Genomic DNA, 12,483 nt, shown 5'->3' on the forward strand with positions numbered 1-12,483 from the left:
TTAACAGTGGGAAAGATACATTTGTTCGTTTGTACATGTCTTCATTTCTTTGATTGTGGTTTCTGTATCACATTTTTCTATTTAGGTAACATTTCTTAAGATGGATTTTTAGGAGATTCCCAGAGTATCATCCATGAGAAGCCCTGAAATGACAATGCTTAGATATTTAAACTTATGAAGTGTTTAATCTTCATTGCAAAGACAGGCTCTTACAAGCTACCTAGGTAAAAAGACAAAACTTAAAGACATACAAGAGTAAGAATGACTTTGGACTTTGCTTTTCGTAAGTATAAGGAAGATGTTTCTTTCCTTCTAAGTTCTTATACTTCTTGCTGTTGGAGGAAGTGTAAGAGTTTAGGAGAAAAGGAACAAAACAAACAAAAAACAGTGGAACTAATACACTTTGGTATGATATCTAGAAAAACTAACTTTTTTTTTAAATGATGGAAGATCCTTAGTAAATGAAACACATAGAACAATATGTCAGTGAAGTGCTCGGTTGCAACAGTGCTGTTTCCAGAATCTACTAACCATCAGGAGTTAGATAAAATATACAGTTTTGTTTGTTTAAATATAATTGTAACTAGCTTGCACCCTGCCATTCTTAGAAAACCATGGATCAAGTAAAGAACTACCAAATGATTCAGCTGAACAGTATGAAAAATAAATTTTAAGTGGCATAAGAATTTTAAATCCTAAAAAAAGGAATGTATTTTCAAATACACATCTTTCATGAAAATATTGATTATAAAACTTGGACAAAAATATCTGTACATAATATAAAAATGTTATGTTCTCACTTATAAGTGGGAGCTAAGCTATGAGGATGCAAAGGCATAAGAATTATACAGTGGACTTTGGGGACTCAGGGGACACAGTGAGAAGGGGGTGAGGGATAAAAGACTACACACTGGGGCTGGGCATGGTGGCTCATGCCGGTAATCCCAGCACTTTGGGAGGCCGAGGCAGGAGATCACCTGAGGTCTGGAGTTCAAGACCAGCCTGACCAACATGGAGAAACCCTGTCTCTACTAAAAATACAAAAATTAGCCAGGCGTGGTGGCGCATGACTGTAATCTCAGCTACTCGGGAGGCTGACGCGGGAGAATTGCTTGAACCCAGGAGGCAGAGGTTGCAGTGAGCTGATGTCGCGCCATTGCACTCTAGCGTGGGCTACAAGAGCGAAACTCTGTCTCAAAAAAAAAGACTACACACTGAGTACAATGTACACTGCTTGAGTGATGGGTGCACCAGAATCTCAGAAGTCACTATTTAAGAACTTACTCATGTAACCAAACACCACTGTTCCCCAAAAACCTATTGAAATAATAAATAAGTAAATAAATAAATAAAAAGTTATGGTTCCAATCATCAGAACATAGTATAGTAAAATTAATATAACAAAAATTAAAAGATGGATAACCGCATGAAAATTAAAATTCTGCACATGTAAAGCAAGAGAGAAATCTATAGATGATAAGAGGATGCCTTAAAATCAATGAACTTTATAATGATGTAGTTATATTTTCATGAGTGTTTACTAAATCTGTATTTAAAGAAAATTTTATCAGTTTAAATGTCCATATTAGGAAAAGAGAAAAGAAATATAGAACTATAAGTGTCTCAAATATAATTAATAAAATTAAGCAGAAATAAGCAAAATGACAGTTCTTTGGGAAATTTAGTCAAAGTCATAATCATTAGATTAGTTAGATGAAGAGTAAAATGTAAACAGGATCAGAAGAGGTGTGGTAACATGCAAGAAAACCAAAATATTTGAGAGAATGTTATTTTTAGTTAGATGATGTTAATTATTAGCTCGGGTCAAAATCAGAAGTAATTAAAGTGTATGTGTGTTGAGGAGGGAGGGGAATTGCCAGAGTGGTTGCAACTAGGAGTAGAAATTATAGCTAGAATGAAGCTTCTCAAATTAATTTTAGAAAGAAGTAAGGTATAAATAAATCAAATTTTAAAAACTATATTAGAACCCATAGAGTCATAATAAATTAGCAAAGAAAAGGACGCCTAGCCCTGATGGGATTTAATTTGGAGAATTTTCTCAAAAATTCAGAGAACAATTGCCTAGTTACTAAATAGTTTTACCTTCAAAGTATAGAAAGGTATGTTACTAAGTTTCTGATTCATTTACGAGCATAAATGATTTTGTTTTGACAATTTGATAAAAACAATAACTTTAAAAGAATTTATGGGCTGGGGTCATTAATTGACAATATGATATTACATTATAGTAATTATTTACTATGAGCAAGTTAATTATCCTTAGATGCATGAGCAGCATCATAAAAGAAAAGCTATTAAAACAGAAGAGGAAATTTAAGACTCATCTTCAATTCCTCTTTCCTTCACTTCTGTATCCTATTCATGAAAAAAATCTTCTTGACTGCCTCAACAAGTACATTAAGAATCCACGCCCTTCTCAACTTCACCGCTGCTCCTTTCCCAGTAAAAGTCACCATCATCTCCTCCCACGTTACCCAGTCATTTCCTGTTGCCACTTTTCACCTCATGATGTCACGTTTCACCTCAACTCCTAACAACCTATTTTCAGTATGTAGCCAGAGTGATCACTGTAATGTCCTTTCCTTGGTTAAAACCCTCTAGTGACCTCTCATCTTATTCCATAACTTAGAATAAAAATCCAGACTCTTCCTAGGTCTTCCAGTCACGTAATTTGGCCACTGCCTGCCTCACCAACTTCACCACATGCCCCTTTCCTTAGGCTTTCCTTGGTCTAGGAAACATACAAGACCAATGTATGTTCCCCATCAAGCTAGTGTCCTCCTTACAGCTCCTCTACTTGCTGATTGCTCTGTCTGAAACATTCTTCCCTCAGTTCTTTAGGCAAATGTCACTGCCCTGGGGAAGCTTTCTCTGATCTCACAATCTCAAATTGCCTCCCTTCCATGTACTTATTGTCCGTCCAACACACCTCACTCTTTAGTTTCTTCATGTACTTAACTAAAATTACCTTATTTGTTTATTGTCTTTTACCCTAGAGTGTAAGGCCTTTGTACACTGCTGTATCCATAGTACCTATGACAAGTTGAGATGCTTAGTGAATATTTGTTTTTTGTTTTTTTTTTTTTTTGAGATGGAGTCTTGCTCTGTCGCCCAGGCTGGAGTGCAGTGGCGCGATCTCCACTCACTGCAAGCTCCGCCTCCCGGGTTCATGCCATTCTCCCGCCTCAGCCTCCCAGGTAGCTGGGACTACAGGTGCCCGCCATCACACCCAGCTAATTTTTTGTATTTTTAGTAGAGACGGGGTTTCACCGTGTTAGCCAGGATGGTCTCAATCTCCTGACCTCGTGATCCACTCACCTCAGCCTCCCAAAGTGCTGGGATTACAGGCGTGAGCCACCATGCCCGGCCGTGAATATTTGTTAAATTATTGCATGATGTGTGATAATAGGCAAGATAAGCAATATAATAGTGGGTGAAAAATAGAAAAATTGGCAGCAGAATTGAACAGTACTTCCACTCCCTTATAGAAATTTAACATGTAGGAAATTAATAGTTGGTAACGGGAGAAAGATGGTCACAGGAAATAGTAATATAAAGATAACAGTGGTCTTAGGGGTCTTGGGTTTTAATTCGGACTCAGCCATCTAACTTGGAGAAAGTTACCTAATCCAACCTTTAGTTTTCTTCATATGTGAAATCAGGATAGCAATATCTCCTGGATGTTGGATGTACATACTTGTGCATTTCTGTAGGTAAGGTCCTGCTGCCTTCTCTCCCTTGTCGCCCTTTCTTTGGCATAGACACTTTAATGATAAGTGTTTTATGCCAGGCCCAAGATTTCAAAAGTGGTTCAAATTTCAATGTCAATTTAGATGTGTAAAATACCTCACACAGTGAAAGGTACATAGAAAGTGAACAGTAGATGTTAGTTTCTTTCACTTGTAGTCTTTAGGCTGGCTAATTCTATATTTATCTTCAAATCTTCCTCAGGATTCTCAGAACCATATATTCTTGCTATTAGAATACATTCCTGCTTTTTCTTAAACCATAAACTCCTTAGAGTATTTTCTCTATGACATTTATCATAATGATTTATTCATAGCTGGTGTTCTATAAATGTTTGTTTAAAATTTAGCATGCGTTTGTTAAGTGCCTATTATGTGCAGTGCATGGAGTTAAACACAGAAAACAAAGTAAAGGAAGTGGAAAGACATATTCTAGCTATATGGTAGGAAAATTTTGCTCACTTTTGAAGAGATGAAGGTATATTTAATAAGATAGATTAGCATTTATAAAAATAAAAAGACATTGACACCCTGAAATGTATAAAATGAATGTGGAAAGGAAAGGAAAAAAGACAAAATAAGTTACCAAGACATCCAATAAAATCTTACTATGCCAAATAGATGAAGATTTGATAGAAATATGTATGGTCATAACACGATTCTGCTTGATAGATAATTGGAGAGGAGAAGCAGTTCACACATGAAGGAGTGGTGATAGAAAACCTGTATGAAGAATATATAGTATTTCTAGCAATTAAAGAAACCTAGCTCAGACATCTTCAAAGTACGTTTATTCAGTAAAAAATTTACTCAAGAAACATCATGTGGTGCCAAACAGCATGAGCACAAAAAGCATGTAGGGCAAAAGCAGTAAAAACAAATCAGGTTCTAAACCCAGCTTTTTTACTTCCAGGCCAACTTTTTTTTTTTTTTTAAATAATAGACTCTGTTTTACAATTTTTAGACTCTAAAGCCTCAACTTTTAGGTTGAGTAGAAGGTATAGAGATTTCCCTTATATATCGGCCCCCGCATACTCACAGCCTCCCATACCATCAAAATCCCATGCCAGATTGATAGTATTAGTTACAATTGATGAACCTGTGTTGACCCATCATTATCACCCAAAGTCCATTAGGATTCACTCTTGGTGCTGTACATTCAGTGCATTTTGATAAATGTATAATGACATGCATCCACCATTACAGCATCATGCAGAGTAGTTTCACTCTCATAAAAATACACTCTGTGCCTACTCATTCCTCCCTCCCCCTAGCCCCTGGCAACCACTAATCTTTTTACTGTCTCCATAGTTGTGCCTTTTCCAGAATATCATATAGTTGGAATCATGTAGCCTTTTCAGATTAGCTTTTTTTTCTGTCAGCAATATGCATTTAAGGTTCCTCATATCTTCTCATGGCTTGATAGCTCATTTCTTCTTAAATCTGAATAATACTCTTTTGTCTGGATATCCCACAGTTTATCCATTCACCTGTCGAAGGACATCTTGGTTATTTTGAAGTTTTAGCGAATAAAGCTCTTAAAAACATTGATCAAGCCAGCTTTTTGTTCCTTGCCTGGCATTTAACTTCTCTGAGACTCAGTTTCCTCATCTGTAAAATTGAACTGATATTTTCTAAAGATTCTGAGGTTTGAAATTCTGTCATTATCTACATAAAAGTCATGAAATCTTATGTGAATAACTGTGAATAACTCAAATATGCCTGTATTGCTGGTGACATTAAAGGCTGATAAAGCCTTTCTGGTAGAACACAGTTTGGTCCTATATAACAAAAATTATAATCTACCTGCACTTACTCTTTGATCAGATCATTCTGTTTTGGGTGTTAGACTTCACCTAACTCCAAATGGAGGTCAGAAAATAAGATTTTTTGAAACCAAGATTTTTATAGCAGGGTAATTTATAAAAGCCAAATAGACACAACCATGGGGACAATTCTAATGCCCAGTAATGGAGAAATACAAACTAAATTACATCAGGGCAGGGACCATGACTATTCTGACCGATGTGTACCTAACACTTTACTCACTGTGGTGTTCTAAATATTTGTTGTATGAAAAAGACTGAATAAGAGAATTTAAGAAAAATAGAAGAGTTTTTACTGAATACACAGAGATCATAGGGGATGGCATCCTTTTTCTCTCTTTGTTGCTTTGCATCTCTCATTGCTGCACTCAGCTGTGCAAGCTGTTACCTGCTGGAGTCTGTACTCTCCCTCTTTACTGATCCCAGTGCAGTGCTTAGACATAGGCACTACACTGATATAGCAGCCATGACAGTAAACTTCTCACTTGGGAAAGAAAATTAACATGGTTGTAAAGGAGCTAATGCAAGAGTGACCGTACGTCCCAGTTTTGCGGAGACAGTCTTGGCTCATGCCTGATGTCTCAGTGCAAATCTCACTAGCATCTCCTTTCATTCTCAAAGGTATCCCAGTTTGGACAGTAGGTCACCATTTAGCTGAGGGTCTGATTTTCTGTTTACTTAAGTGCTGTATGTGCTATAGTTGGGAAACATTTTTGTGTCAATTCAGTTTACTTAAACATTTCCTTAACACTCAGTAGATATAAGGAACATCTTAAATCCGCTGTGAAATACAAAGAAAAATAAGACAAGGCCATTGCCACTGAAGAATTTCATATTAAGTAATGCTTTTTCAAACTCTCTAGCTTACCTTACTGGTAACTCATAGCCTCATGAGAGCTAGACGTGCTCCTAGACCCAAGCTTCTGCCCTGACCCCATTCACTTAGAGGACATCTATCTGGCTCGTCTCTGACTAAAAGTCCCCCTCTCCTGTGGGACTCAATAAAATGTTTGCATACAAGAACCTGTGCCCCTACCACACCCAACTCAGGGTATCTGGGATAATGGAATTCCTTGCCCAAACATGTTTGAGCTTGCTTTCAGGGCCCATGTGGACCTCTTCCTTGAACACATGCACACAAGGCCCTTTACAGTGCCAGATAAGCTAGGACTGGGAGAGGGGCAGGCTAGTGTCAACAGCTGCACAGTAAGCTCCCTACAGTCTTAACGTGTTCTGAAATTCAAGAATTCTAATTTTGTACCTGGACTTCCAGGTAATTTTGAATGTGTATTTCTCAAAGTAGAAGAATAGAACAGATTTTATGTAGTAATGTATTGGCTTGACTTACTGCTTTTAGGTGTTTAGAGACGTGGTACCTGGGCCTCCATTTTCATTCTTGCCATGGACCCCACAAATATTAGAGGCAGGCTGTTTAGAGTAAAACTTAAAATCCTTAGCATGACCTTAGCGTGAGGTCCTACATAATCTGCTCCTGCCCTCCACCCTGCTCCACTTAGCTGTACCTGCTTCTTCACTGTTTCAAAACACCCCAGGCACACTCCCATCTCCATTGTACTCGCAGCTCCCTCTTGGAATGGTTTTTCCCTAGATTGCCACATGGTCTCTTTCCTCATGTCCTTCAGGTCTGTCCCCCTCTTGACCCCCCAAATCATTATCTTATCAGTGAGGCCTTGCCTGGATGGTCTTTCTAAGATTTTACCAGTCCCCCAAACATTGTCTCCTTTACCGCCTTATTTACTTCCCTTAAGACACATCAGTATTAGAAAGCCAGAAGTAGTAAAAAACTAAATTAACTTTTTCTCCTAAATGTCTTTCTTTTAAAACTCCTTAAATTTTGAGACCATTTTTCCTTAAAAATTATTTTACTTCTTATATCTTAAAATTATCCATATACCCACTTTGAAGAGTTAAATAGTTCTAAGGCTAGTTACTTAAATCGGCAGCCAGTCCTCTGACCCTGCCATCCATTTCAGGCATAACTATTTCCAGTTCTATTGGATGATTTGTTTAGTATTTCCCATTGTGTCTAAATAACATGCTTATGTTGCTACGTTCTAACTTCAATTTTGGGCCTTACTTATTTTCCACTGTACAGGATGAGACGTAAGCCCTCTCTTTCCAGTGTCACACCCTGTGCATGCACACATCTGTGCAGCTCTCCCCTTCTCAGTATGATGAAATTGTACTTTTTGGTTTCATCAAGATTTGGTATTTTCAGCTGTAAGCACTAGTCCTAGCTGAGCCCCATAGTACACCGTGATTACTTTTCCTTCCTTTGCAATGTTTTATTCTCATGCTGCTACTAAAACATACCTGAGACTGGGGAATTTATAAACGAAAGAGGTTTAATTGATTCACAGTTCCACATGGCCGGGGGTGGGGGAGGGAGGGTTGCTCACAATCATGGTGGAAGGCAAATGAGGAGAAGAGTCATATCTTATGTGGCAGCAGGCAAGAAGGCGTGTGCAGGAGAACTGCCCTTTATAAAACCATCAGATCTTGTGAGACTTAATCACTATCATGAAAACAGCATGGGAAACACCTGCTCCCATGATTCAGTTACCTCCCGTGACGTGGGAATTATGGGAACTGCAATTCAAGATGAGATTTGGGTGGAGACATATCCAAACTGTATCACTAGGTTATTATCATCAATTTTACCCAAGACTGTATCAGTTATATATATCTTCTTTCAGTATATTCGGTCATCTATATTCTGCAGTTTTCTTTTTCTTGAAAAAAACCTCTCATAGAGTCTTTTAAAATCTGAATGATTGTTCTCAGGTCAGTTAGAGTTTAACTGAAACCATAGAGGTATCTCTAAGATTTGTTTACCCTCAAAACAGCATTTGGGCAGTGGTTACAGATTATTAATACTATTGTTGTTGTTGTTTTTAAAATAATACTATTTGACCAAATCATGAAAACAACTGTTCACTGTGGATTTATCAGTGGTTCCCTTTTGTGTGTCATAATCAAGATACCTGTTAGTAAAAAAACACAGAATGCATTCTTTATTTGTCTTACATGGAACATATTACGGATTACTGAAACAATCTGAATACACTGATGTATATATAGTATTTTTTTATCTTATTATGTCTTTATAGGCTCTCAAAATTAGAGAGATGTGTAATTGCCCACCACTGTCTAAACCAGACCCTCGATTACTATTCAAACTCAGCATGGAGCATTTTCTTGAAGAATCAGAGAAAGAAGACCTAAATATCACAAAGAAACAGAAAATGGATACTCTTCCCGTTCAAAAACAGGAGCAAATACCATTAACATACGTAGTTGAGAAAAGAACTGGCAGTTGAATTAAAATTTATGAGACACAAGATATATGAAGAATGTTGCAGTCCTTATCATTTTATGGTACTTTTAAAAAAATGATGTTTGAAGTGAAAAAAAAGGATATTCAGGGTCAAATCATGTATATTACAGATATTATCTAAATTCTTCTAGAATTTATTTTTCATGAAATATTGATATATTTTAATCTATGTTAAAATATCTTGAATGAGGAAAATGTCACAGAATAAATTTATATTACACATTTTACTCTGTCTTCTCCTTGCTTTTGATTTAGAAGGCAGACCCCTAGTGGATAAGAAATGAGCACATACAGTAGTTTTTATTGTAGAGAAGGTTTCAACTGAGCCTAAACTGGATTTCTAAGTCTGGGTGGTTATGATGAAGTAGGAAACAGTCTGAAGCTATCTTTTTGCAGGAAATAGTTTGCACCAGGGTGGGATTATGTGGAAAAGGGGGCCTCAGGATAGAGAATGTCCTTGTCTTCACCTGTGGATGACTGGAGAAAATGCTACTGGCAGAAGCCATTTTCATAGGGAGGCAAAAGAAGTACAGTTTGCGGTTCAGATGACAAAGCAAGAAACAGAACTGGGAAGAGGGCATTTCCACAGAGACACAGCATGTTCCTGGTGCACTGAAGTCTTAACAAGGTTGTGTCATTTGATTGCTCCATGACATTACCATTTGGGAATCTCTGGGGTTCCCAGAGAAGAAAAAGAGGCAAAGGCAAGGCACTGTCCCATCAAAAGAGGCTGAGGCAAGGCGCCGTCCCCAAGTTGACCTTCCTGAGCCGCGGATATCAACAAGGGGACTGGAGGAAAACGACAAGAGAAGCAGCACAAGACACACCCCCAGTGGCGCCCAGAAATTGCTGCATTATATAAATGTGGAAATACGAGTTATTTAATATTTGTATTCCCAAACTAGTGAAGTCTAGTTATGCTTAGGTTATATTTCTAAGAAGGACATTTTTCTTGAAATACATTATATTAAATAAATATTTTCTTAGAGAATTAAAGAGGAAAAGGTCTGCTTTGTATTGTGTACCTACTATGAACGGGGCCCTGTATTTATCTTTGTTCCATAACCCTACTAGTTTTTATTATTCTCACTTTACAGTGACAAATAGGCTTGGAGAAGTTACATAATATACCCAATGTCTCTCACCTAGATAGAACAAAGCTGAATCTATCTGACTACAAATCTGTCCATTTTTTCACAACTCTCAGATATCTAAGACTAAGCTATCAAGACAAGGAACAAACTATTCTCAGTTGTTCATTAGCTTCCCCACATATGGCTTCAATATAAGTAAAAATCTCATAATTATGAAATCAGGGACCACTTGTGTTTTCTGCAGGTTGATTTTATAGGTTCTCCTCTCAGACCCTTCTATCAAAATTGACATGAAAAGCTGAAGATGAGGCAGTGTAGGAGAGTAGAACCTCTTCCCCTGGCTGTGAAAGCCTGTGAAATCTCATTTAGGATGTGTCCTGACACTATTAAATCTTCTTAGACAAAATATCTAGTTGTTAAGAAGACAAGTTCAGCGGCTGTTTATGTTTCTCAGGGCTTATTATACATTACTTGTAAGGAATTTCCTGATCTGCACATAAGACAACATTGGTCATGAAGAGATTCACATTAACTATTCTCCATATAATCATTTTTTACACGCCTTGTGATTGGAGTATTTTAAAAGGCACTGGGTAACATATAAAGACACTTGGAGAATAAGGTAAACAGTAAAACACAGCATTAGATTTTCCTGCAGATTTACTAAGAAAACAATGTAGCAAAGACCTATGCTTTCTTCCATCCCATTGTCACTTCTAATAGTGTTGTTCAGACTTGCTAGAAACATATATAAGTTGACACCATGTCAGAAAGAGCAGAGATAATATCTTTATAGTATATGAAAAAGATGTTTAACCAGTGGAATCAAATGTAAAAGGAATGTTACAGTTCAGCTCAATGTTTTAGAAGAAATTAGATAGCAGTTGAAATACAAGATGTGTGTGTGTGTATATATATATATATATTTATTTAATCTTACATGGAAATAAGCTCTATGTTCTACACTTAGTTGCAGAACTACTTTGTTCCTGTCAATACTTTTCATGTGCCTATAGGATTTAGATGATAGGCTGGTTAACTTAGTTGTTAGGAGCATGATACTAATAAATCCAAGATACAAACTCAACCTGATCTTTTCCATAATTCAGATAGTGTGAGACTATCCTCTAAAACTGAAGGACAGCATATATATTTACTGCTATATACTTAAAATGCTTTGCACATTATAGGCATTCAACTAACATTTTATTGACACTGTACAATAATCATCTTCAAATGATTGAAAAAAAGGAGAAACAATCATACTCTGTAAAATCTCTGCTTCTGTAGTTGTGGAACCCTGTACAAGTCACATAAACTCTCCAACCTTCATCTCTTAATTGTAAAATGGGGACAGAAAAAGTCCTCCTAGCTTGACCAATGACCAAGTGAAATGATATACTTAAAGCATTTAACACAAAGTTTAGAGCTGCAAATGTAATAAAAATTGTTACCATATACTGAATGCATACTTTGTACTATTAATCCATTTTCACACTGCTATAAAGACATACCGGAGACTGGGTAATTTATAAAGGAAAGGGATTTAATTGACTCACAGTTCCACATGGCTGGGGAGGCCTCAGGAATCTCACAATCATGGCAGAAGGGGAAAAGGCATGTCTCACATGGTGGCAGGTAAGAAAGAGCAAGCAAGAGCAGGGAAAACTGCCCCATAAAACCATCAGATATGGTGAGAACTCACTATCAGGAGAACAGCATGGAGGAAACTGCCCCCATGATTCAATCACTTACCTTTCTTGACACATGGGGATTACAATTTGAAATGACATTTGGGTGGGGACACAGAGTCAAACCATATCAACTATGCATGGTGCTAAGCATTTTTCAAGCACTGTCGAACCCCACAGCGACCCTATTTATGGTAGGCATTCTATTCTACTATGCCCTGTTATCATGAAACTGAAGTTTAGAGGGGTAAGGGAAGTTGCTCAAGGTTACACGGTGTATTTCTTAAGGTTTTTTACTTGCAAGAACAGAGAAACCAACACAAACCCAACCAAGAAAATTTGTTGCCTCAACCTAACAGAAAAGCCCAGAAGTATGCTGCTTCAGGCACAGTTTAATCCAGGGGATCATGATAATTGTCAGAGCAAGGGCTCCTTTTCTTTGCAATCTTTCTCAGCTGTTCCCTGGTAATATCAAGATGGCTGCCAGCGGCTCCCAGGGTTGCATGCTTTCACATCCAGCTGGATGTGTGACTGACTTACACCCCAACTATTGAAGCAAAGCCTTTAACACTCTAACTGCACCCCTGAAGCAATCGCCTGGCAGGGGATGGCATTATCTTGATTGGCTTGGACTTATCAGGATCCACCATTGGAGCTGAGGATGGGTACGAGTCAACATCACTCAAACAGAATGGCTACTGCATGGTGGGAGAGATACAACCACAGGGCTTACGAAGTAAGTGCCAG

At 37.6% G+C, this 12,483-nt stretch overlaps 1 protein-coding gene across 2 annotated transcripts in view; it reads left to right on the forward strand.

The window, feature by feature from the left end:
- Window positions 1–9,178, forward strand: part of OMA1 (OMA1 zinc metallopeptidase) — a 72,445-nt gene extending 63,267 nt beyond the window's left edge. For both annotated transcript variants that reach the window (XM_011941344.1, XM_011941343.1), the window contains one exon: window positions 8,725–9,178. In XM_011941344.1, coding sequence (XP_011796734.1) covers window positions 8,725–8,934 — 210 coding nt within the window. In that variant the 3' untranslated portion in view covers window positions 8,935–9,178. The remainder of the gene's footprint in view (window positions 1–8,724) is intronic.
- The last annotated feature ends 3,305 nt before the right edge of the window (window positions 9,179–12,483 follow it).

Source organism: Colobus angolensis, unplaced genomic scaffold (genome assembly GCF_000951035.1).
Source record: "Colobus angolensis palliatus isolate OR3802 unplaced genomic scaffold, Cang.pa_1.0 Scaffold102, whole genome shotgun sequence".
Classification (NCBI taxonomy): Eukaryota; Metazoa; Chordata; class Mammalia; order Primates; family Cercopithecidae; genus Colobus; species Colobus angolensis.